Below are 27,566 nucleotides of genomic sequence, written 5' to 3'. Positions count from 1 at the left end.
TTTTTTAGGCAATGAAGGTTTTGTAAAACAGTAAAAAAATGTAAAACTTTAATAACATATCTAAAATAAATTAATAAGAATTTCTACATTTTGACAATGTTCTAGCATCATCTCTCTAAAGAAGCCCCAAGGATGCTATGTTGCACACACAGTCTCTCTCATACACAGACACACACACACAGACACACACACACACACACTCAGATATGCAGAATCATTTGACTAGCTACAATAATTAATGTTAATTCATTATATAGAGAAAGAATTCTTTATTGTTTTATTAACAGATTGAACCTATGATCCAAAGCCTTCTTATTTTAATTATTAACATAAGAAGGCCGTGGGTCCAGGAATTCAGCAATAATTTTTTTTTATTTTGCCACATAATAAAATTAAAAGTCTTTTTAACACACTCTTAAAAAGATATTTGGTCTTAGATAATTTCAGTAAAATTACCAAAACTTCCTAAACTTTTTTAGTGCCATTCTTAAAAAAGTTAAACAAATTTAACTTCAACTGTGAATATACCGCGCCAGGATTGAATTTGTTTATAAACAAAGTTCGAATTAATAATATTTTCAATGAATAAATTCTTGGAATTGTCTCTTTCATTTAAAAAATATGACTATCTCTGGAAAATTTCATGATATTATAAACTTTCTTTTCAATTTTTAGTTTAATTCAACGTTGTGTATGAAACTATGAGTCGAATAAAAGAACTTCCAAAGTCATCGTCGCATTTGCTGTCATGTACTCAAGTGATAACTTCTGTTCAAAGTGTTGTCAAGGAATTACTTGAAAATGCTCTTGATAGTCATGCAACAAGTGTTGAAATTAAATTAGTAAGCACTGAATAAATTATCAAAATATATTATGTACTGCATTTGAAGAGGTGCTGTTATGGAAAATCTGTAATAATTTTGATTCACTGTTGACAAAAATAAATATTTTTTAATAGTTAAAGATTGCATAATGATATGCGTATGTTGACATTTTCAATACATTAATTTTTAATTGATTATAAAGAGAAACCCCACCTTTTTTTTAAATGCTTTTCATAGATCTTTAGTGATTACTACAATTTCTTATATTTGATATGTTAATTTCATTCTGATTTTATGAAATGCATTATTTTTTTGGTGACAAATTATCATTTTATCTTTCATTATTTCCATCGAGAATTTGCTTATTATTTCAAGATGCTTTAAAAAATTTTTAATTATGCAATTAAAAACTGAATACATATATATTATTTTATTACTATTAATTAGGGCTTAAAAAATCATTTTAAGCTTAAAATTTGCAACAGGTTTTATTTATTTAGTTCCAAATAAAAAAAAATTATAAAAAAAGAAAAGTGCTATTTATTATTGTGGTTATCTGTAATATTTCATATATCTATACATTAACTCTTTATAGATACAGTTGAGAATCTTATTTTTTATAAACTGAAGGGTGAAATCTGTTATAATGCTGTATTCCTTTGCTTAAATAATTTTTATTATAGTGTCATATTCATAAATATTTGCATTAAAGAAATTAATTCCTTTTTTGTCTTGAACCTTATCTTATAGGTATCAAACATTATTTGTTAAAAGTACTTGCTGTGGTCAAACATATTATTTCCTTTCTAATTTCATGCTTTCTTATTGAAGAATCCCTATGTTAACTTAGCTGTGGGATAAATTACACTTGTGTTAAATGAAGTAATTAATTTTTTTTATTAATCCATATTCACTGTCTATTTTGATGTATTCTGTCCAAAGATGGATTCTCCTTATAAACTTTAATAGAGTTATGAATAAAAGAAAATATCTTTTTATTTCGAAATTCATTAGTAACTATCACCATACTTTCAAATAAATCTAAATGTTTGTTCTCTCTCTATTGCATCTGACTTTCCTAGTGATAGCATGCTCTTCATTTATCTATCAATTTAGATTTATTATCTTATTAAGATTAAATTTTACTTATAATTATCTTATTAAGATCAAAATTTAATTATATCTATAAGCAATCTATAAGAATATTCTAAGCAGAAATTATGTTTGTTTAATAGAGGAATATTTGAAAGAAAAAAAATCTTGGTACCTCCACATCAGAATTTCAAATTTAATTTATAGTTCAAGAGAAAAGTTAGGTATTGATAGAATACAACCTAATTTTCTTTATACTGTCTTTAAGTGGGACATTATAAAGACCAATAAATTTTTACAAACAATGTAACATAAATAAGAATACTGTATAAGTTCTCAATGCTATTTTGAAAAATATTTTTATTTAAACAATTTAATAAATCAGGTAAACTTTACTTTTTATAGAGTTTGTGTATTTCTTCTCATTATTTTCTTTTTCAAAGACTTTTAACACTTAGAGCACAACTTTCCATATCAGTTTTGTTCCTATTTCTTCCAATAAAGTTAAAAATTTTGATCAATTAATACCAAATACGTTTTATATTAACTATGTATGTATATCCATTTTTTTCAAGGTTGTTCTTTAGTTATGTTGTACTTGAATACACCTTTTCTTGTTTGGAATTCAAGAATAATTTTTTCTTTTCTTCTTTGTTTTTTGTTTGTTTGTTTTTTATTTATTTATTATTATTATTTATTTTAGTGCCTCCCTTTTATAGCATCGTGCTCATTTAGGTAATGATGGCATTTTAATTGTTCAGTCAAGATTTAGTTGTATTTTTTCGTAGAACTTGCTGTAAAATATTTGCTTTGCTGCAAATAGGCCTTAATGACATTAGTAAAATTTTAAATTTCTCAAACTATTATTGAAATTAAATATCTATGATCTCCCATTCACTTAAAACCTTGAAATTTCAACCTTCTATTTGAACATGAGTATGAAGTTAAATGTCTGAAACGAGATTCTAATTAGGTTCTAAAGAAAATTAAGCACTATCAACTTAATATCAACTTTTTGTAAAAATTTTATTCTTTGAATATGTTATATGAAAGATTTAACTGATTGAAAATATGCAAAAGTGGAATACTGCTTTGAATAAATTCATCACCATATCGTAGTATATGTTTTATAGATACATGTAATGCTTCATGTCTTAATTTGATCTATTTCTAAAAAATATTTTTTATATTTACTTCTGAAATTTAGTAGCATTTCTTTTGCCTTTATAGGAAAACTTTGGTTTGGAGAAAATAGAAATAAAAGACAATGGTGGTGGAATTCTTAAAGATGACATCCAATTTGTCGCAAAACCTCATTGCACTTCTAAAATAACATCACATTTAGATTTGACTAAAATAAACACTTATGGATTTAGAGGAGAAGCTTTAGCTGCTATATGTGCAGTTGCTGATTTGGAAATAACTACAAAAACAGCAAATGAAGAATTTGGTTATACTTACACATTTGATCATAATGGAAATATCTTGTCTTCAAAGCCATGTCCTTGTAATCAAGGTGAAATTTTGTTTGTTTGTTTGTTTCATTGCTTGAATCATGATTATGTACTAAAATTGCATGAAATATTAATTGATATAGATATTTATTGTTCATTGTGGCAAGTTTCCTTTTTTTATTATTGAATTTTGTTTGTGAATTCAAAAATCGCCTCTAATGCTCAGTTATTTTGCATGATTTCTTTGTTTTCTCTCAGAAATTTAAAAATTTATCAATATCTCTTTAAATAAACTTTATTATATTCTAAAATTTAAAAAACTCAACGTTAAGTAAATTTTTAATTTTTTGGGGATGCTCTTAACTATTTGAATGATAAAAGTGTGTTCATAGAAATAACTTATTTGCATTCTACATTTTAGGAACAATTGTACTTGTTAAAAACTTGTTCAACAACATGCCTGTAAGAAAACAGTTATACCGTGCAGAAAAGAAAAAGAAAGAAGAAATAAAAATGGTTGAGGATATTTTAATTGCATTTGGTTGCATCTTAACTAGTAAGTATTTCAAGGTTGTTGTGTATTTTTTTCTGTGGTTTGTAGTTTTTTTTACTTTTTGTCTTTTTCATTATTATTAGAATGTTTATAGAAAATTGTGGACTGACCAGGAGGTCAGCTTTTTTTAATGGCAAATAAGGCCCCTTACTCGTAAGACAATATATACTACCGATATATGTGTGTGAGAAAGGAAAAAGTGTACTGCAGCAGAGGGTTTCTTGAACTTCTTGTATTTTTTAATAAGATAAACAAAATAGCAAGAATTTTCATGTTATAAACAATCTTTTCTGTACAAGAACTCATTGCAATGACCACTTAGATTTTTATGAATTTTGGAAGCCCACAATAAAGTGGCAGAGATGCAATTTTTCTTTGCAAAATAGCTGTGGTCCTTTTGAGTGATATGTAATCAATCTGCTTGTTACTGTTGTAAAATTGTTCAAGTTAATCTTCTGAAATAAAAGAAAAAAATCTTTTTCGGTACTCTAAAACTATTGCAAGGAAAACAAAACTAAGGGATGGTGCAATTTAATGATGGAAACCACATTTTCGAAAATGGAATACTCATTCTTTTTCTTATATTTATATTTTTGTGGATATTAATTTGATTATGTTTTACACTTGTCAAAAGGGTAGAGGAGCCTTGGTCTTATTGGGCAAATTTCTTTGTAGTAAATAATTAATAGCATGAAAATTCTTTTATAGCAAATAATTGGATGAAAATGTTGTATTCTTGTTTTTGTCAATAAAAGTAGATACATATATAGTGGAACCTTGTATAATGAGCATAATTCATTTCTAAATCTTATTCGTAATACATAACACTTGTTTACTGAAACAATTTTTTCATTATAAAAAGGATAATATGTTTCATTCCAAAAAATTTTTTAATTATGTAATTTATTATTTATAATTCATGCATTTTTACAATAAAGCTATCTAAAGAATTTGTTTTTATCTGTATCTCAAAATTTGCTAAAAATGCAACCCAAAATTATTGTAAAATAAATTTGTAGTTCACACAGCTCCTGCTTTATTAGAGTGATACTTCTTAACATACAATGCAAAAATTTCCTATGATTTCAGCATCTCTCTTATTTTCCACGAAAATTATTCCCTTCTTCAAATGTTACTTCCTTCTTCCCTGACAAAATCTCCTCCACAGCTTCTTGATGTGACGCAGTATATAGCTATATAAACTCTTTGTTTGTCGACTCCTGATTAAGTTCTTGTACTAGTTTAGTAATGTTATTGCTATTCATCTCTAGTCCCATAATCTTGGCCAGAGGCACAATCACATCCATTACAGAATCTGCAGGCACTTTCTTAAACCTTCGGGAATTGCATTTTAGCAACATTTTCTGGCCAAAGTTTCTTCCATATAGTAATAAGGTTTCTTGATTATCCTCTTCCATCCCTTGTCAATCATTTTGAATATGACAACGATGTGAAAGTGGCCTTTCCAAAGCTCTCTGATAGTAAGTTTGTTGTCATCAGTTTCCTCAAAGCAATACTCAAAGAATGGTGCTTTATTATAGAGCTTTTTAAAATTTGAGATGATCTGCTGGTCCATGGGCTGCAATAAAGGATGGTATTAGAAGATAGGAACTAAATTTTGATGAATTTCTTTAAGGAGGGTATTATTTTGATCTTTTGCAAGAATAAAGAAAAACCATCCTTAACAACAACAACAACAAAAAAAAAAAAAAAAAAAAGCACAGAATACAAATTTATCTCAAGCAGATATTCTTTTATGTACATACCAAGCACTTTATTGATCTTATTTATAAAAAAAATAATGTATCACCTAGGCCTTTTTATTAAACTTCCATATGACATTTAGTTTAGTTGGTTTGCTCTTCGGATGCTTATGTGTTATCTGAATTGTAAATAAGCAGTGGTTTAATTTTGAAATTGCTACTTACGTTCGCATAAAACAGCAATTTAAAATGTTTATTCATTGGTGTATGGCCTGGCAATGCCTTCTTCTCTGTTGCAATATAAGTTCATTTTGGTATCTTTTGGCAAATGAGCAGTGGTTTGATTTTCAAATTACTATTTGCATTTTCACAAAACAGCAATTTAATATGTTCTTTCATTGGCTTGTAACCTGGCAATGCCCTTTTCTCTGTTGCAATATAAGTTCACTTTGGTATCTTTTTCCAGAAGAGACTCACCTCATTATAATTAAAAACCTTTTGCAGCTGATAACTCTTAGAATTCATATGTTTATATTAGAGAAGATCTTGATTGCCTTTTTTTATCTGAGTTTGTTGCTTCTCCATGCCTCACAATGCTACAGATGTTGGTCCTTTTCTTAAACTTTTCAAACCACCCACAATTTGTTTTAAATTATTCTTCTTTAACCATTGATGATCTTTGCGTGTTTTTATTAATAGTGTCACCTTGCATTTGTATTTTGTTGCTCATTTGAGAAGCAATCTTTAATACTTTATCTAGAATATCTGGCTATTGATGATAATTCTATTTATGCCCTTAAAGTATCAATCTCCTCAATTTTATTTTTGTTCTTTAAGATGATATAAATTGTTGATGTAGATAATTGTATGTGCATGCTAAGTCAGCTGTACTCATTCCTCATTCTTGCTTTTCAGGGAGTTAGCATTTGGTACTTCTGATGATTTTTTTTCTCTTTCTTTTGCCCTTGTCATCTTGTGGCATTTTCTTTGAGGACAATAGCGTAAACATGCTTAAACTTTACTCTAAAAAATTATACAATAATGTGTTTGAATACAGCTTTCATAAATAATAGTAAGATACAGCTGACATACTTTATATTGACATTTATTTTTCATTTTAAATTATTTGTAGTATTTTTGAAATTTTACATTTAATATTAACATTAAATTATATAGAAATATACAATGAATCACAGCTTGAATCAAAATTTTATTTAAGTTTTCTATTGTGAGATATTTATCTGAAATTTTATTTGCATTTTCAATTTTTTAATTGCTAATATTACTTTTTCTTCTGTTTAACTCTTTAGGAATTAGATTCGTCTTTTACCATAATCGAAATCTTATCTGGCAGAAATCAATTGTTGACAAAGCAATTGATGGATTACGTCTAACTCTTGGAAATGTTGTTGATTATATGGAAAATTGCGAATATGTGGATGAGGAAACTCAAGTATTTTAGTTTTCATTATCAGAAAATAAATAATTCTTTAAATGCATTTCAAGGTTTCGAACTTCAAGAGATTATAAGAAAAATGATTGTTTTTTGTTTGTTTCTTATCTGCTGTATTTTTTTAATGAAAAAGTCATGATATGTGCAATATGATTTTTGCTGCATTTACGCTTTTTTTTTTTTAAATTTAATTTTTCTAGTTTTTTTTATTTTTTAAATATTTTTAAATATTCTTATATAATTGTAAATATAAAATAACTTCACAAAATCTGATATTACTTGTAAAATATTCATTCAAATATTGCACTGTTAACTTTTTTCAGTGATTCTAGTTTCCTCAGTTATACTTTGTGGTGGTAACATTATAAGCCAGATAACAACTTCCGGAGAAGAGTGTACACTTTTGTCTAGTGGCTTTGTTACTCGGCTATGAACCCTAATGTTGCGAGTTCGAACCTCAAACATGCACAACTTTATCATTTGAATTTCTAAATTCTGTTTTTGTGAAATATATTTGTAGACATTAATATTCCTTAAATACTTTCTCCTGAGGCACTTATTATAATTTTAATAAGATGAAAATTTCAATAAAATATAAAATCAGTTAATGACAAAAATATTCCAATTAAATTAAAATCTGACTAATAAATCTATGCTTATTAAAATTAATTGAATTCAATTTTGTTGCCTTTGAGTGTAAATGTTTATGTGTGTGTGTATGACTTTAATTCATCTCTTTTTATTAAAATTTTGAAAAAAGCTCATAAACCAGGTATCTTGTAGATTCCATTTTTATTTTTCTTCTTAATATTTCTGTTTCATAAAATTAAAAACAAAACAAAAATCTTGCTTCTAATTTTTGCCACTTATCTTTTAGCCTCTAGCTAAATGTTCGTTTGTCATTCTAATGAATATACCATATAGTATTGATTTTTTTATATCTTCAGTAGGTTTCTATTTCTGTATTTTTTTTTTTCTTTTTCACTGTAAAATCTTCTATTAAATTCATGGTATATCTAATACTGGAACTGAATTATTTCTCCAGTTCTTTATAGAGCTCAAGGCATAATTATTTTACATGAAGATAAATGGTGTATTAGCACTTTTTAGCATAATAAAATCTATTAATATTGGTTCTGTTAATTTTAATTAAAGGAAACAAATAATCATCAATCATGAAAGAAATAAAACTTTCATGATTAATTCTATGTCAAAATTAAAGAAAATTTATTATAAGTACTTAATTTAACAATCTTTTCTTATCCTTATAGATAAAAATTGAAGTATTTTTACCAAAGTGTAATGCTTCCCCAGTCTGTGGCCAAACTTCATCAAGTCGTAGTATTGTAGCTGTCAATAAACGACCGGTCCGAATAAAATGTATTGATAAAGTATGTTCAATAATAATTTATTCTCTTTTATTGTAGCATATTATACATTCACACATTTATTATACATTCACTTATTATTCATTTATTATTTCTTTTTATTATGATGAATTTTATGCAGTTAAATAGAAGATTCTGCTCATTGCGATTAGCTTCCCAGCTGGATGGAGAAAAAAAATAATTTAGTCATTCTTTTCCCACTCACCCCCTCTCAAAAATTGCTAAGGGGGAAAAAAATCACCACAGAAGATATTGAAAAGTCACGTTTATTCATTTTGAAATTATCTTTAAAAAAAAAAAGAATTCTTCATTTTATCTCTCCAAAAAATAAAATGAAATTATTACTCACTCTTTTATTTGTTCCTCTCGTATTTGGATACTTCTTAAGACAATTAAAGAATCAAAAATTATTTGATGATACTTTTATCAAATCAAAGATTAATTGATTGAAAGATAAACTCCATTTGTTTCAAGAAAAGGATTATGAAAGCAAAGTTGTTTGTTTTCTTCATTAACTTCATTTAAATATCTGATTTATTAATATGCAGAAAATTAATGTTTCCCCTTTTCACAGTAGGAATGTACTACTTCCATTTGCAGTGCCAAAATCTATCACTAGTAATATCATATGCTATATTTATTATAATATATTGGAAACGATTTCCTTTCAGTTAATGATAAAAATTCATCTTGGACATGATGCTAATATGAAACTATTTCCAAGTGAAATTTGTGGTAGAAGTTTTTTTTTTTTATTATTTTTTTTTTTTATTATTAAGTAACTTTATGAGCTTTAGACATTTTTACATTTCTTGATTATTCATTAAAGTACTTTTTGTTTTAGCAAAGTGTGCTTAAATTTTTTTTCTCTCCATTAATAAGTGGGTTGATTCAAAGTGAGTGGTTAGTATTTGAAATGTGTTGTGATTACAGTGATTTTTAAAATAGCAAAACTGTGTTGAAAAAATAATTTCATATAAAAATAAATTCAGTTTTATATTATATAAGCAGAACTGTGACAGAAATTTATGTGAATTGTGCCTTTATATGTTAAATTCGTGGTTAAAAGTGTTGTTCAAAGTGGCATATTTCTATAAAGCTCATTTTGTTTGAGTTTAAACATTAGATCTAATTCTCAGTTTAAAGCTGAATGAATGAAATACAGTGAATAAAAGAATTTTAAAATATCTTTCAGCATTTCTTGTACAAATTTTCTAATTATTCAAAAAACATAAATGATTTCTTGACACAATTTTTAAGGCAAAATAAGCATTCATCATTTTAGTTTATTTGGTAAAAGTTTTATAAAAATAAAATGTTTTTTTTTTATTTGTCTCAAAAAAAATAATTATATTTCTTCAATTAAAAAGCAATAGTTTAATGTTATTCTGTTAAAATTATGAAATTTATTTAAACTTAAGAATTATATTGTTATTTTTACTATGCTTTAATGAGTGCTTGCAGCTAACAGTAAAAAATATATGAGAGAAATATTTAAAATTTTACAAAATATGTGACCTTAAAGCTGGTTCAATTGCAACCATATATTTTTCTTGGAAATTTTTAATAAATCCCAGTAAAGTTTACTTTTTCCTTACATCTTTTAATATCTAGTAATAATTGTATTGAAACAACATGTGCTTTTGTCAATTGGAATTTGAGAGGTAAGATTATTGTGTTTAAAATTCCTAAATGCATACTTGGAAAAAATATACACATCAGTGATTATTGTTATTATTATTTTTTACTTTTTCTCTTTATTTCTTTTTGATTTCCTGCTTCAATTTATCTAATCCTTAAAAATACAACACCAAGCTCAAATTTTGAAACAAAACATATTACAAATGTGTAACTAGTAAGTTATAAAGGCACAGAGTTTAGCTTAAACACAATATCCTTAAAATGGTGCAAGTCAAAAATGACTGAAAACTTTTAATTAAAATTTAATGCCTCTCTCTAGGACAACTCTAAATTACTTTTCGGTGATCAGTAAAAAATTGCCAATATATCTAGCAAAAAATCTGCTTATTAAAAATGGCTTTTTCAAAATGAAAGCATTTTTTATTTTTAGTGAGCAACATTTTTTATGTCAATAATATATTTTGTGTTTTAGTTATTAAAGGAATATTATTGTAAAAGTATGGGGGATGGCCAAAAGTCCCGTTATCCAGTTTGTTTCATATCCATTGAAGTGCCAACAGCTGAAGTTGATGTCAATTTAGAACCAAATAAAACTACTGTTCTATTGCATAATATGGTATGTCGATGCAAATTATTTTCATGTATATGAAAGTTATTAATATTAATTTTCAGATATTTTCTGCTTCTTTTACATTTTATTCCAAATATTTGGTTGATGAATTTTTTTATGTTTGCATTGAGATAAATGTTATGTAATGAAATCATTTCTTTTAAAATATTATTTTTGTATCAAATTATAAATTAGTACCTATATTATAGGTTATAAATCTACTAACAGCAATTATTTAAGTTTCATACTTCATCTTTTAAGGGTGAAATAAATATTAACATTTTAAAAAATAATTCTGCCAGCCAATTTCTAAGTTTTTCTTTCTTCCTTTTTTTTTTTTTTTTTTTTTTTTAATCTGTTGCATTTTGAAATAAGTACTACTGGTGAATTGAAATCATGAACTTGCAGGGATACCACATGAAGTATCCAATACCTTATAGAAATTGAAAAAAGATTTATATTTTCTAAATGAATTAATTTTCATCTTAACATATGTTCCTGCAAACTATAGATTGGAAAATAATCTCAGTCTAAAGGTCAAGGAACATCACTTTTATTTCTGTGATAGTTGCCTTCCGACGTGTACATCACATCACTGGCGATTTTGTGACATAAGCATTTTGATATGTATGGCATGCCTTATCAGTGCAAGTGGTTAAGTTAATTTTTGCAACATGTCCCCAGACTGGATAGATGTAAGTCATTACTGGACTCATATAGACATTATCTTAAATATATCTTTGTATCCTTGTTCATTTTTGAATTCTGACATATGATAGGGAAAGTTTCTATTTAATGCACAAAATTTAGCAGCGAGAAGTTTGCATGCATTTCAATTTGAGGGAACTACGGAGAGGGGGAGGGAACTTTATGAAACATAACTATTTCAATTTTAGAGACATTAATTGCTATTTTTCATTTAATTTATCAATCTTTAAGAGCTTCTAAATGTCTATTAAATGCAATATGGATGTATCTTGGGTTTCTTTTATTTCCAACCAATATTACCCAATTATTGACTATAAGTAAATTAGTATGGTGTGTTGTTTGGGAGCAATGAGATTGTTGTCTCTGGCAAAATGAAATGTCCAAGGGAAAGCTATTTTTGATTTTAAACTTTTACTCTACACACCATATATCAATCTTGGGTACATCAGAAGTATATTGGCAGTTTATAGAGGCAGAGGTGATGGAACCACAGTTCGAAAAAATATTCAGCAATTTATTATTAAGCACAATATTCGCTCAATATTCACCATTCGTGTATCAGTTTGAAGAATAACTGTCCTCTTCCATGGCTGAGGCATGAATACTAAATATGGATGATAGGATAAGAAGACTATATAAAAATTTAGATTTTGTAATTTTTGTTCAACATATTTAATGGTTCAAAACAGCAAATATATATATATATACATATATACACAGCATTTAAAATATTTTTCCATCAGAAAGTATTTGCCTTTTTCTAATGGTTTGAAAACAAGAACTTGGGCTATGATGTTTATCCACATCCTGTTTATAATAGGATTCTGCTTATTTCAGTAATAGAAAACAGTGATTCTTTACTTCTCTTTCTTAAATATATATATATACTTTCACATTTCTAGTATATAATGGCCTTCATTAGTATAAATAAATGTTTTTATTTATGATTCTATATTTTTTAGCTATTGTAGATTAATTTTTTTGTTTATATAAAACTGAAATCACTACAAATGCTTTCATGATATTGATGTTTATCGCTGTTAAGCTGCATTAATGCTTCTTAACCAGTATAGTATTAAAATTTTTGTAAGTGTAATAGGCTTCATTTTATCATGTGAGAACTTGACGTTGTTTTGAAGCTCGAAATCGTGTAGGCAATGAATAAAGCATAAAAGGCAATTTTCATCATCGTCTTTTAATCGCATTATCGCACCTGCTTTTACCAGTATTGTATTATTATTATTATATATGCTTCTTTGAAAGCATATGCATTTTTAAAAGGTTGACCTGCTTTTCCCAGTATTGCTTTATTATTACATATGCTTCTTTGGCAGCACATGCATTTTTAAAAGCTTGATGTAGAACTATAACATCATAGCTGTTATTTCATCTCAAAATCGGTCGAGCTCCAAAACTTCGTTTACCAGCTAGAAAAGTTTAAAATGAGAGTTTAAAAAAATTATGATTATATATATATATATATATATATATATATATATATATATATATATTCTTACATGATAGCTTGAAATTTGCGATTGTAAATTTCATTAACATGTTTTTTTTAAATTTATTTTTAGAAAATAGCATTGTGATTCATTTTTTTAAAAAAAGCTCAAATTTTATCTGATTATAAATAAATTTATTTAAGATTAATATTGTTTTCAGTTAGTATTTTTGTCTTATTTTTATTTTCACTTCAACTAATATCTTCATTATTTTTTTAGGATATTATAAGTGAGCAACTTCACAAACTTCTAAGTTCTTTCTATGACACTAGTGCAAATATTGAAGCTAATGATCAATCCAAAAATATCTCAAATGTCACTTCCCCCATTCATACTGATGATAAGATAGAAAAAGTGTCTAGTATCCATAATATTTCTAATATTGTCAATAAGGAAAATGGCACTTCTAATTTTCTTTTAAATCATTTAAATATTGCAGGGGGACAAAATAATAAACCTAAAGAAAATATTGTTGTGAGTAAAAAACTGAGTAGAAAAATTGATTTCCAAACTCCTTCAAGTAAGAAAGTTAAAACATCTTCATTCTCAACCCCTCCCAATGATATACACAGGCACATTAATACTCTGGAAGCATTTTTTTCATCTGAAAATAAATCAAATGATTTCAGTTCAGATGGACAAAATAGTGAAATACCTAACAAAAATGGAATGAATTCTGAAAATTCCTGTTTTAGGAATGAAAACATCTTTTCTGATCAAAACTCTATGTCTGTTACTGTACAGAGAAAAACTGATAATGCCAATGATGATGTATTAGTTTTAGATTCTTTAAATGGAACACCAAAGAAAAATATGGCAGAAACAATTGTGGAAAATAGTAGTTTTTTCCATAGAACTTCTGAAGTACTAAATAATGATAATAAAATTAGCAAAGACTCTTGCTCATTTAACAATGTTACTTCTTGTGATGATCAAACTGAAAGTTTGAAATTTAATGGAACAAATAAGGGTTCTTTTGTCTCTGCACTTTCTATAATTAATAAAGAAAGAAATCAAGAATTGCAGTCAATGGATACCAATAAAAACTTGGCCAGTTTTGAAGAAAGACCTCTGGAAGTACAGAAAAGTAAATCAAATTTAGATTCAAATGGATCAGATCCATCAGCAGCTTCAAATTGGTCCCGAGGGTTACATCCTACTGAAAATATTCAGGTATCTTGTCCTTTCATTTACTGTTGATCAAATATGAAATAATTTTCATATATTACATCCTGAAATTTTGAACACTGTTTTATTATTGAAAAAATTATTGTATTTTTAGTGATACATAATAAATAATAATAGTTCTAATGCTCACATCCAAGCACTTAATATTTTTTGTCATAATCAAATATTTTAGCCAAACAGTAGTCTAATATTAAAATACTGGTGCATAAATAATTAAACAAAGCATTTTGTGATGTATTTAAATTGTCTAATTCTTCATTCTAGGCCATTAAATCTTGATTTATAAGTTCCTAATAATCATGAATAAGTTTCTGTTATTGAAATATATGTTAAAATATGCCAAATATATTTTCATATTAATATACAAAAGCCAAATATATTTTCATATTAATATACAAAATGAAATATTGTTTTACAGCCTGTTGCTGTACTGAAACCAAAAGTAGTTGGAATTGATGTGCCAAGTGATGAAGCTAGAAATAGCGTGGAGCAGATTGAGATACAAGAACCATGTGTAGAATCTGTAATTCAAAGGAAAATTACTCCATTTGATTTCTTTTGTCGGAAACATAGGCTCGAAGGTAATAACTGAAAAATAATATTTTTTACTTATAAATTAAATTTGCAAGATCCTATGATTCATTATGAAAACAATGTAGGTATTATAAATGTTAATATTTTGAACTTAAAATTGTATATCACACTTTTTTTAAATTAAGTTTTAAATTTTCATTGTATTAAAATATATTGATTAATGAATTGTTCTTTAAATTTTTTTTATTTATTTCAGCAATACTGTATGTATGTATGAGATATAGAGAATTGTTGATTCTATTACTTATAATTATGTATCTCTTAAAAGTTTTCTTGAATTAATTACACATCGCAAAAAATGCTTCATTTTTAAAAAAATCTTTTTTTTTTCTTCAGATTTTATATTAATTTAAATACATAATTAATTCAAATTTGAGAGATGTTAAATAAAATAAAAAAGGACACATAGAATAAAAAAAGGCACATAAGTCTTTATATGCAATTTTTCATTTCCTAATTCGGCAGCATGCCAACTGAATAAAGAAATGAAATGTCACCAATCGAAAATTTTTATTCTTCACTGTCCTAATCGGTGAAAAAAAAACCCACTTTGAACTTGTTTGAAAAACAAATAATTAAATATTATTTAATGAAAATATTTTAATTGTTCTTTTGAATTATGTTTGAATAATCACTTTTGTTTTCATTTTTTTTTTTTTTTTACTTTTTGAAAAAAAATGTATAATTTTGAAAAATTTCTTAACATTTTTATAAATTAAACAAAATGAAATTACAAATTATTTATTAAATAAAATAATATTAATTATTTTTTAAAAATTATAAATTGTGTCAAAGACAAAATCTTTAAGACTGATAATTGTTTATTCTTTTTGTTGTTGCAAAGAATTTTTTTTCCCTACAATCATTAGAAATCATAACATGGGGAAAAGCATGTAAAAAATTATCTAAAGCAACATAAATAATTTTTTTAAAAATCTACGTTAAATTTTGAAATTTGGGTTTCAATCTTAATTGAGTCACCATTATGACTACATATGCTGAATTTCATTGCTATAAGTACTATAGTTAATCTGTATATCACCAATACACAAACACACACACAGCCACTTCTTTATTTAAATATAGGTTATTCATTCATTCATTCACATGAAAGAAATTGAAGTAAATGCACAAGATTTTTTTTTTAAATAATAAAATTCCAGATACATAAAAAAATTTTATTTCATCATTATTACAAACAAGATAATTGTTGGTTTATTTATAAATCTGTGCATTGTGTAATAATGAATCTAATATTTATTGCAGTTGCATCGCTGAATCCTGAATTGAATAGCCAACAGATTGCTCAAATTCTTAGTGAAAAATGGAATTGCCTGTCATCCGAAGAAAAGGCTGTTTATAAAAATATGGTTTCTAAAGATTATCCTAAGTATGTGAAAGAATTGTATTATCTCATAAAGCATTAGAAAAGTGCGAATTTAATTTACAAAATATGAATCTTTGAAAAATAATGAAAATGTGACTTCTTTTTTAATTTTTTTTAATTATGTCTAATGTTATAACTTTAAAAGAATTCCATATTCTTATCCAAATCTTTACATATATTGTACAAACCATTATATGTGAAGATTAAGAATTATATTTAAAGAACTTTTTTTTATAATTGTATAGTTTTATTTTTGTCAAAACATATTAGAAGATCAAAACAAGCTACATTTATAAAGTTGTTTTTTGTCATTTTTAGCAGTTATCATTTGTTATTGAGTTCCATTTGAAAATACTTAGTTTTTATATTTTAGAAATGTTAAAAACAAAGAAAAACTTGGAAAAATTGTTGAAGAGAATATAAGTAAAATAAAAAATAATTCATTAAATTCAAGGAAAAGTACACGAAAAAAGAGACGGAAATGCATTGAAAAGAATATTACTTTTGATTTGCAGCTTCTTCAAGAATGCAGTTTAAATACCAGGTGAATATAATTTTTCCATTGTATATATCATTTCAGAAATCATATTAATTAATATTAAATACTGCAATATATTTGTCATACTAGCCGTATATGAAATATCAACATTCTATGTGATTCTTAACCAAATGTGTACCATTGATTTTATTTCAATTATCCACGTCTATATAATTTATTTGTATCTCTCTGTTACACCCAGAACTGTTCCAAATGTAGAGCCATATGCCTGGACCTTAAAAGACTTGATGGAAGAAAATCCACATGCAAACCTCTTTTTTTCTTTCTTAATATATTGCTTTTAATATGCTTATTTGAAGGCATTTTTTCACATATAACTTTTGTTAAACACTCAAAACTTGCTTCCAAATTGTAAAGTACTGTTGATGAAAAATTGAAATATGAAAACATCTTTATCTTATGTTTTGTGAAGCATTGTCAAAAATTGCTCTTGTACTATAAAACACAACTAACCAATTAGAATGAGGATATTTTCTGATTTCAACATGAACTGGAAAAGTTTTATTTGTTTTAATATCTTTTCCCCTTGATTTATAGACATTCTGATATGTAACTTATTTTGCATTGTAGTTTTTTGTTTAACCATCTCTTAAATAATCTTTTTTAAAATAAAGAAGATATTTGAAGGTTGTAGGTACCAAAAATTTCTCATTTGCTTTCTAATGTTTTTTTAATTGGTATACAAAGGTATAGTTTGTGAAAAATGCATTTATGAATTACAAATGTTTATTGTGTTTACTCCTTTCTGTGTTGACAAACTTATTTTGGAATATTTAAAATGAATTATTTTATGTACATAAAGCATTCCCACTTTTTTTCTTTTTCTTTTTGTTTGCATTATGTCATTTTTTTAAAAAGAATATTAAAAATTAATCACTATTTGTAAGTCTTAAAGTATATGATATAAACATTAGTGATTCATAAGCTAAACATTTCTCTTTACTTTTTTTTCTAGTTTAGAAAAGGAGCATGATGAAAACTTTAAAATCATTAACTGTTTGGCTCCTGGAATTTGGATTTGTTGCAAAAAGGAAAAGCTTTATTTATTAAATAGTTATCGCTTACAAGAAGCAATAATTTATTTTCGGCTATTAAATACATATGAATTTGAAGCAGAACAAATAGAATCCTCATTCATATTAACATCTAGGTGAGCATCATCCAATTTACTTTATAATAAACATTTTATTTCAAATTTAATAATAATTAGGCAAAAAATATTTTATTTTCTGTCATATGATTAATATATTATTGCTAATATTGCTTGAAGTGGTAAATAATAAACAGCTCAAACTTTATTTTAAAATTCATATTTTTGAAGACAGTTTAATATATGTGTGCGTGAATATTATTATGTAATGTTTGTATTAATATTTTCTACAAAACTGATGCAAAAAATTAAAGCATTATTTTTATTTTAATAATTACTCTTTAATTTACTATTATGTATGCTAATTCATTTGGAAAATATCTCAATTTTTTTTAAAAAATAGACAAAACCATTGTTTGAGCAACATTTTAGTTCACCAAGAAAATTGGCTTTGTCTGCTTTCAATTAAAACTCTTATACAGAAATTGATGTTCATGACTTTCTCAAGAAGACAACTTTTTTTAAAACATCCAATTGAAATAAAATCAAAACTCTGTTAATTTAAATGCCCTACACATCTTCCATTTATGGTGTATATCATCCATACAAATCATGACATCATAGTACATAAAAAATATAATGATATAGTTCATCTATCTTCTAACTTTCACTGTAACTTCATTTCTTGATCCCTCATATAAAAAACATAGACATTAAACATCTAGGTGTATTGTAACATTGTATCTTTCTTTACTTTCAAAAATGGAAGAAAAAATCAAATGATATTGGATGAAATAATGAAAATGATTTGAAATTCTTTGCAAAAAATGCAATCTATTGCTAAAAATAGGTAAAAAAATTATTTTTAAAAAATTGCCAAAATTTAGGAAAGAAACATTTTTTTTTAAATTTTAAAATGCTGTAAAGATCAGTTTTGGATAATAATATGTTTAGTAGTTATTGCAAAATAATGCCAAAATCTTGTTTTATTTTCAATAAATTAAAATTCAGATATTAAATTTTAAAAAATCACACACACCTTTGTGCACATTTTCACTTTACAAGGTCTATTTGTACCAAATTTCTTACTTTCATGTCAAATGATCTGTATTGAAGAGTACCAACACATATTTTCCCTTAGTAATAGAGATTATGCTTACTATTAAAAACTCAGTGTATACTCAGCATGTAAAAAAAAAAAAAAAAATCCAGTGTTATTCAATAGACTACTTATTATTATGTTAGTATTAATTTTCAAAATTTGTTGCATTAGTATTTTTTGTGTAATGTATAATAAAAATAACTAGGTAAGAATGTATGTTCTACAGTTAATTATTTTTTTTACTATGGTCTTCAAACTTTGTCTCTATTTTGTGGGAAATGAGAAGTTTATTTAATACCATAACAAAATTAAATCATTCTAAATTATATTGAGAAATTTTCATTGGATATGCATATTTGTACACATTAGGAAATAAAGAATTTGAATGACAGTTAAGCAAATAATTGTGTTAAATTAAAAATCCTAAATAATTGCATTTTTATAGCAGTTATTAAATCAAAATCGTGGTAGATCCAATTCTTTATGTATTTTATAGTAATTTTTCAATTTTTATTTCTAGTTCATTAGGTGATCATTCTTTGGATGTGTTATTACAGATGGAGGTTATTAATGAATATGGAAGTGAATACATTTCAGATAAAAGATTAACTGCTAATGGTTTTAAAATGAAGATTCTGCGAGGTAATTAAACCTTTCTGTGTTTTAGTAGCTTTAAATGCTGCATTTGACTTTTAAGAAAGATTGATTTGTAATTTTCTAAAGCCACTTCCCTATTTCCTATAAAATCCATTTAATGATTTCTATATTAAAAATTAAATTAGAATAATTGCCTGTTTTTTATGATTTTTTGATATATGTGAATTAACTTTATCTAAAATATGAATGAAAAACTGTCTTATTCTTCTAATTAAATTAAGTAATAAAATTTAATATGGTTTATTAAATCGCATTTTTTTATAATTTTTTTTAATTTCATTTATCAATAAGATATGTGCTATAAATTTATGAAACTATAAAATTTCTTTTTAGTATTTTATAATTTGAAAAGTACTAATAAATTAAATTTTATTTTAAATTTCTATTGGTGATTTTCCTTTTTCAGTTTTTTTTTTAAATTATTATTATTGTTTTAAATATACTAAAGAAATCTATAATGTTCTTAAGTTTTGCAATTGTTTTTAAACATAGATTGATTTCTAGACCAATATATAGTCACTGTTTTTTTTAAATTCATATGTATATTATAAATTTGTAATTTTTGTCATTTTCAATATAAATGTTGTTTTCGCATGATATATTAAAAAGATTAAAGTTCAAATTCATTTTTAATCACTACATCTAGCTATACATGCTTTATATGAATAAAATTTTCAGTTAATAAATTTGTTTTTAAAATAAAAATATACTTTATGATTTTCTTATGATAAAAAATGCATTCTTCTCTTGACATTTTCTTTGAATGTATTTTTCATTATTTTATACTATATTTTAAAGAATTCTTTTTATAAAAACTTTATTAAAGTTATGGTCTTTTTTTTTTTTTTTTTTTTTTTTTGTTATGTTGTTGCACCAAATATGGGATTTCAATAAAATGCATAAAACCAAAATAAATATATCTATACAAAATTCTAAATTTGTAAAATTTAAAATATTGTTGAGAGGCAAATAATATATAAGTCATCTTGAAATTAACTATAATTATTCTTATAATTATGTCTAAAGAAAAGTACTTACAACAAATAAAATTATATAGACCATAAATTCCACTATAGTGAAAGTGAAAAATTTATGGGAAGAATTCTACTATGCAATTCAAGATAAGTCATCTTGAAAAATATTTCTCATTATGAACCAAAATACCAATCTCCAGTAAAATTGATTATATATATATAAAAATATATATGTGTGTGTGTGTGTGCACACATGTGTGTGCATGTCACCAAGTATTATTTTGTTTTAAGTAGAATGCAGGTTTGAAGCAATGAAGAAACCTTAGTAGTTTTAATTTCGTTTTATTTTCTTCCGAGTGGCAGGCATGATTATTTACAAGAAGGCGCGGACATGGCATGTCCGCCACAGTACAGCACAAAAAACGAAGTGGGGAAGAAGAGGAAGCGAGAAATAAATTATCCCTTGTTTTATATAACCTTAGATTTTGATAGAGAAAATATTTCTCCTTAGTGCTAATATATTATTAAGATTCTGTTAGAGATTTCTGATGCATTTCAATCACGTGTAAGCGAAACACAGGGATCTTTTAAAAAGAAGGTGCTTACTGGACATTTTTTTACCTCTTCACGCCGAGCGTGTGAAAGTGTCGGCGTTTAGCCGATTCAGCAATTTTATAAAGCTTCTCTTGAATTAATTAAGTAAAGAAAGTAGAATTGGATCACGAAATAAGAGAATATTTTAGAATGAAGTTATTATGGGCTAAATTAAGATAAAATCTTGGAAATTAATTAAATTGAAATTAAGAGTTTAAATATCATTATATATATATATATATATATATATATATATATATATATATATATATATATATATATACAATTAGTAATAAAAACCAAGTTAAAATGAAAAATAGAATAAAAATTTAACCAAATAAACTAAGAATCCGGCCTGAAGATTTTCTTAAGGGTCAAGTTCTCATTCAAAATAAGGGATTTTTTTATGTGGGGAATCGAACTTTTGTCCAACAGTATTGACCCCTCGTGACCCGAAAATCCTCTGAAATTAAGGCCTAAGAGATACACCATTTTTACAGAAAAGAAACAAAATAATAAATTTAAAGAATATGACCACCAATAATTATAAAATTATCTTCATCTTCGATTTTGTCCAGGATAATTTTTAAGTATTTAAAGAAATCTTTTCCCTATAGTAATTATAACAGCCAGTGTTACAAGTCATGAATCTGAATTTTAATAGGTTTTTTTTATGAAATTTAACTGTTGGGAACAAATAAGGATAGTTTAGAGAGCAGATTTTAAATACTTAAAAATTATCGTGGACAAAATCGATAACTTTATAATTAATAGTAATAAAGGAGTTTTGGATTTTCTTAAAGATAACATTAATAAACGTAATCTTATGATTTCGAAAATTTATGCACCAATCTGCCTCATGAAAAATTACTTTTATATATGACGAATATTTAAATGAAGGTTTTATTACTAAAAATAACTGGCTAGAATTATGTAATTTTAATATTACCGAAAATAACGTTTTTAATGGAATTAATTTTTATAAACAAGTAAAGGGCATTCCAATGGAAACAGCTTTCTCGAGTGCTTTAGCCAATATTTTCCTACATTACTATGAGAAAAAAATAATTAAATATTATTTAATAAACGGTTAGGGGTATATTGATGACATACTTTTGATAAACTTAGATAATACCAGTATTGTGACTAATTGTTATCCAAAAGATTTAATTCTAACAGAAACAAATAAAAATCAACTTAAGCTACCTTTCTGGATTTAAAAATCGACATTGCTAATGATAAAACAATATTTGGTATCTACAATAAAAGAGATGAATTCAACTTTAATATAACAAAACTTTGTAATTTCATTATAACCTAAACTCTAAAATTTTCAAAGATTTAATTTTCTCACAATTCAACAGGATTAAAAAAGTATGCAATAACAAAATTTCCTATATTGAAGCAACAAATAATCTTATTAAAAATTTAGCTAATAATGAATTTTCCAGAAACTGCGGCAATATTAATATTTTAATTTTTTAAAAAAAGATGATTTGGGATTAATCCTTTGCCTAAAATAAAAATAGACATTCCGTTGCATATTAATTAACTCAATAGATGGCACTGAGACCCTCCAATTATTTTTAGCTTGAATGACATTAGCAGAAATAGTTTAGGGCGCGGGAAACAAGAATGAACAAGATGGGACACCTTTTGTAAAAAAACATTTTTTACCTGCTGCTGGTATAGTCTTTCCTTTTTGTTTTCAAAATTGGTTATGTGAGTTATTATATAGTTTATTTTATTTTATTGTATTTTTTGCATATTGGTGGTCATATTCTTTTAATTTATTGTTTTGTTTCTTTTCTGTAAAAGTGGTGTATCTCTTAGGCCTTAATTTTTGGTTCAGTATTGTTGGACAAAAGTCCGATTCCTCACAGTAAAAATCTCTTATTTTGAATCCCTGCCAGAGGTCGACCCTTAAGAAAGTCAGGCCAGATTCTTATTTTATTTGGTTTAATTTTGATTCTATGTTCCCTTTTAACTTGGTTTTTATTATTAATTGTCTAGATTCATCTGTGTTTTAGTAGTAGCTGCATTTGCGCTCTCTAAATACAATGGTGCTTTATCTGTTTATTATTGTTTTTAGTTTGATTCTGAAAGAAATTTTTAGTTTAGTTTAGTTTAGTTAAACGAAATAATTTAGTTTTGTTTCGAAATAATTTGGTTTCGTTTCCGAAATAATTTTAATTTTAGATTGTTTCAATAGTAGATTTTAATTTCATAATGCTTATATTTTTGGTTACTTATATATGGTTCAGTTCTTTACCAACAGATACTGATAAATTTATTTAATTTCACAAATATGTTTATCAAATTTATTCCTAAGTTATTTAGGTTTAATGTTTTGAAACTCAATTGAATGCTTTCATTTTTCAATCTGGAATAGACAGTGGATGTCATATTATTATTTAAATCAATTATATAAACAAATGTGGTTAAAAATATGAAGTTGTAGCTAATGATAAAACTGATAAAGGCATTAATTTAGTACCTTTGTCAGCTTTTCTCATTTTCCAAAATTTCTATTACAAAACACTGAAGTTCTTTCAAATAAATTCAATTCTGTTTTATCTTTTCATCCTTAGTTATGTTTTGGTACGGAATAACCCAGGAAATGGGGGGGGGACTTTTTAAATTATTAATATAACATAATTAATTTATAATTAAAAAATTTTAATTTCTGTTTTTAGTTTATGTCTACTGTTTACTATCAAAATTACTCATTGAGTTCTCTTGTAAACCATAAAAAAACAGTCATATATCGAAAAATTAGCTTGATTTAAATATTACTTTTAAGTGCAGTTGATAATAAAGGGTTAAAGCAGTAATAAATTCTACAATAAAAAACACAAATATATGTGTACTAAAAAGAATCATGGAAATTTTAAAAAATGCATACAATAGATATGTAATCAAAATATCATCACAACTTTTACAAAAATAAGTGTGAAATGATGATAATATAGATTATGATGAGTAAATATTTGCTTAAACAATATTTGTAGTGTTATGCTTTCTTTTATGAAAATGAATTTTTCATTTTAAAGTTAGAAAAAAAAAGTAGCCATTTATTATCTAAGAATTAAATTGCCTCCCTTCATCTTAATTAAAATAATGGCTAGCCTACTAATTCTGCCAACCAAACTTCGAGATACAAATTCAAGTTTTTTTTTTTTTTTTTAAATATATATTTGATGGGAAGAAATTAAGTACTATATTCAAATCTTGTATTTCAATATAATATATAATCATTTCAAGTAATTAGTAAGTAAATACATTTCGAATAAAAGATTAACTGTAAAAATGGAACTTATGTATGGTAACTGAATTCCTTCTGTTTTAATAGCTGAAATAGTGCTTTCCACTTTTGGAAAAAGGTTGATGTCTAAAAATGAACCTTTCCATTTCCTAAGACTGACTTTATTGTAATAATTTAAAAAGAAAAACTAAGCATAGTAATTGCTATCTTTGCACATCCTTTTGGAAATGAATATGGAAGTATTAAAATTGATTTTCAATAATTTTTATTACAGGTAATAGTGAAATTCAAGTAGAATTGATTGGTATGACTAATAGTATGGCATTTTATGGAGTTTCTGATTTAAAAGAAATTTTGTACCTCATTAAAGAAAAAGGTTTGAATGCAAAACTATCTGAGTGCAGACCAGGAAAAGTGGTTTTGTATTTACAAGTAAGCATCTCCTCATCTCCTCCCATCTGTAAATAAGATATTCATTATATATAAGTTTCTCTGGTTCTTCTCCTGAATTGCTGGTGGCAATCATCAAAATTACTTTTGATCCTTCAAAAATATATGCCTCATGGAGTAATTTATAGTGTATAGTATTCATAAATCTTTCAGATGTTAATGGAAGTTTATAGAGAGAACTGCAAGTTATTTATCATCTTATCTTGGCTCAAAAATATCACCTTCATTTCTAGAAATCTCATATAATTTCAAATATTCATATTAGTCACGAATCAAATCATATTAATAAATATAAAGCTTGAAAGTTCCAAAAATGGTATGTGATGTTGCTTTCCTTAATAAAAGTTGTATTTCTGAATGAAATTAAGTAAATAAGCAATTGAGAAATTTGAAACCGGATTTTTTAAAAATCTGCATTTGAATATTGAAAATATTTTATACTTATAAATTATTTAAGAAAGACACTGCATTTTAATTTATGCAACAGAAAATGCTTATATTGTGTTAAAGTTGCTTGGCAATGTATAATAAATATAAATGGCAAATAACAGTAATTTTCATTAAAACTTTTGCATTCATTTGCACTCTACCATAAATATTATACTTATTATGCCGTAATTGTTATCCCATATGACTCCAAATACTATTTTTAATTCTATTTATCATAAAACATTAAAAATTATTCTTTGAATTAAGTAGAAAAGCTTACTTTTTCCATCATTGAAGCTTTTCAGTTAAAATTGGAACTACCCCACCCCCTTATTTTAAATTGTGTTTGTATCTATAACAAATTTGCCATTTAAAAAAAAAAATTACTAAATTATTCTTTTTTGAAATTTATAATATATTAAAATTTTAAAACTTTATGCTTTATCTTAATAAAGAATATTAAAATCAAGACCAATCACATTTGAATTAAATATCTATTTTCTGTAAGCAATGTTTGTTTATTTATTAGGGTGAGGCAGTAAGAATTGCTAGGCAAAGCCCTGCCTCAAAGAAGATAGAAGATATTGAAGACCTTTTGAAGCAAATCGATTCACTTCCATTTCAGACATGTTTACATTCCAAACCATTTCTTCATGAGCTTCACGAACTTAATACTATTTAGTGTCAGTAACAATGGTTGATTTGCATCGTCTGTGTGCACATGTTGTAAATAATGAAAAGCAAATTATAATATTTTGTTACATATATTTTTTCAGTCTTGTCTGGCTTATTAACTTAAAATATTAAATACTTTAAGTGTAAAGCTCTCTGTTTTGCATTTTACAAACAAAAATGTTGCCAATTAACAGAAAGTCAAAAGCATGTATATAACTTACAATACAATTTTTAAATTTATGGTTTACTGTAATTTCTCAAAAACTGCTAAATGTTTTAATTTATAAACTTAAAATTTATACATTTCTGAATATACATTTATCTACAGTCTACCAATAACAAGCATAATAAGTGTTTTGTATTGAACCATTCAAGGCAGGTGCAGTAAAACAAATTGTTTCTTTTACTTTCAAAGCATGAAATGCTTCTTATTTTAGTACTCATATTTTTAATATGACAACTAATAAAAAGAATTATCTATATTTATAAGCATAGTGTAAAAGGCATTAAAAAGACAAAATAAAAATGTTTTTTTAATAAAATTTTCAATACTTTAAAAAAATACTAAATTAGTAAAAATGCCATATTGATTTGAAAAATCAGCTTTTAAATGTTTACTTTTTAAAATAATTTAGTTTAATTTGACTTTTTACATTGTAAAATCTTAACTAAAGGAAAATTACTTCAATCCATTGGAATTGACAATGTAACCTAATTTGGGAACTCAGGCCAATCAAAAGCAACAAAAAGTGACTTAATCACCATGAGGACATTGCAACTTTAAAATAAAAAATATAATAAGTCTTCATGGAAACTATCGTGCATCTTGTACAACAATTGGAATGTCAGAAAAAGATCTTATTAAACCATAGTTATAATGAACAATAACAGCGTCATATATTACTGATAATTTTTTTAATATTTCATTTAACAGTTACACTTTTATGAATCTCACAAATTTTCTTGAAGTTTGTTTTGGGGGGGGGGGGGGGGTTTAAGCCTTCTAATCAAATATTATGTTAGGTTCAGCTAATCATGGATATTTTTAAAAGCTAGTAACTGTATGGATCAAACATTTATCAGTTAATTTCTGTTGCATTGATGATAAATGCAGAAATAATTTAGCTATGTCATTTTATGATATAATTTTATTCAAAATCATAATCAGAAGTACGAAATAACATTTATTTAAAAAAGTAAAACAGTTAATAAATAGAGAAATTACTGAGCCGGCATTGGTTCTCTTTTTATTTGTTGTATTGGAGTATTTAATGGCAACCCTCTTTTTGGCTCATAAGGTGTTTGGCGAGCAACCATGCGGATACAGTCTATTATTGGGCATACTGATAAACAGAGTGTGCATCCAGTACACTCATCTGTCACTTTAGGGAAATGGGTGACGGGATCAAATGTAATAGCTTGATATCCTGAATCATTGCATGCCATATAACATTTTCCACAGTTAATGCAGGTGTCCTGAAATTATTTGTAAAACATTGAAGATTAGTTAATTTATAAAATATTTTGAATAATAAAAGAGTTATCTTATTTTTACTGAAAATTTTTGGATACTATACAAGATAATAAATATATAATTTTATTCATATCTCAAATGTACTGGAATAAGAAAAATGCCATTGATGTAAAAAGTGGAAAATAATCTTGTTA

General features: G+C 25.6%; 2 protein-coding genes across 3 annotated transcripts in view; one reads left to right on the top strand and one right to left on the bottom strand.

Annotated features, from left to right (window-relative positions):
* The first annotated feature begins 538 nt into the window (after positions 1 to 538).
* Positions 539 to 25,958, top strand: LOC129969109 (PMS1 protein homolog 1-like). 2 transcript variants are annotated; one of them, XM_056083519.1, is made up of 14 exons: positions 539 to 842; positions 3,147 to 3,432; positions 3,792 to 3,926; positions 6,937 to 7,079; positions 8,351 to 8,470; positions 10,581 to 10,724; positions 13,154 to 14,107; positions 14,541 to 14,703; positions 15,983 to 16,106; positions 16,477 to 16,647; positions 17,618 to 17,812; positions 19,375 to 19,496; positions 24,619 to 24,776; positions 25,753 to 25,958. In XM_056083519.1, exons 1-14 carry the CDS (start codon positions 702 to 704, stop codon positions 25,903 to 25,905), a joined length of 3,009 nt encoding a protein of 1,002 aa, XP_055939494.1. In that variant the 5' UTR covers positions 539 to 701; the 3' UTR covers positions 25,906 to 25,958. The 2 variants fall into 2 exon arrangements, with proteins under 2 accessions (XP_055939494.1, XP_055939495.1); XM_056083520.1 differs by lacking the exons at positions 16,477 to 16,647; positions 17,618 to 17,812.
* Positions 25,959 to 27,028: 1,070 nt separating this feature from the next.
* Positions 27,029 to 27,566, bottom strand: part of LOC129969332 (dihydropyrimidine dehydrogenase [NADP(+)]-like) — a 44,996-nt gene continuing 44,458 nt past the window's right edge. Inside the window, exon 22 of the mRNA XM_056083861.1 lies at positions 27,029 to 27,374. Within this exon, the coding sequence (XP_055939836.1) occupies positions 27,120 to 27,374 (255 nt within the window). The 3' untranslated portion in view covers positions 27,029 to 27,119. The remainder of the gene's footprint in view (positions 27,375 to 27,566) is intronic.

This window comes from Argiope bruennichi, chromosome 5, assembly GCF_947563725.1.
Source record: "Argiope bruennichi chromosome 5, qqArgBrue1.1, whole genome shotgun sequence".
NCBI lineage: Eukaryota > Metazoa > Arthropoda > Arachnida > Araneae > Araneidae > Argiope > Argiope bruennichi.
The sequence above is the reverse complement of the archived record's forward strand: the minus strand, read 5'-3'. Positions and strand labels throughout refer to the sequence as shown.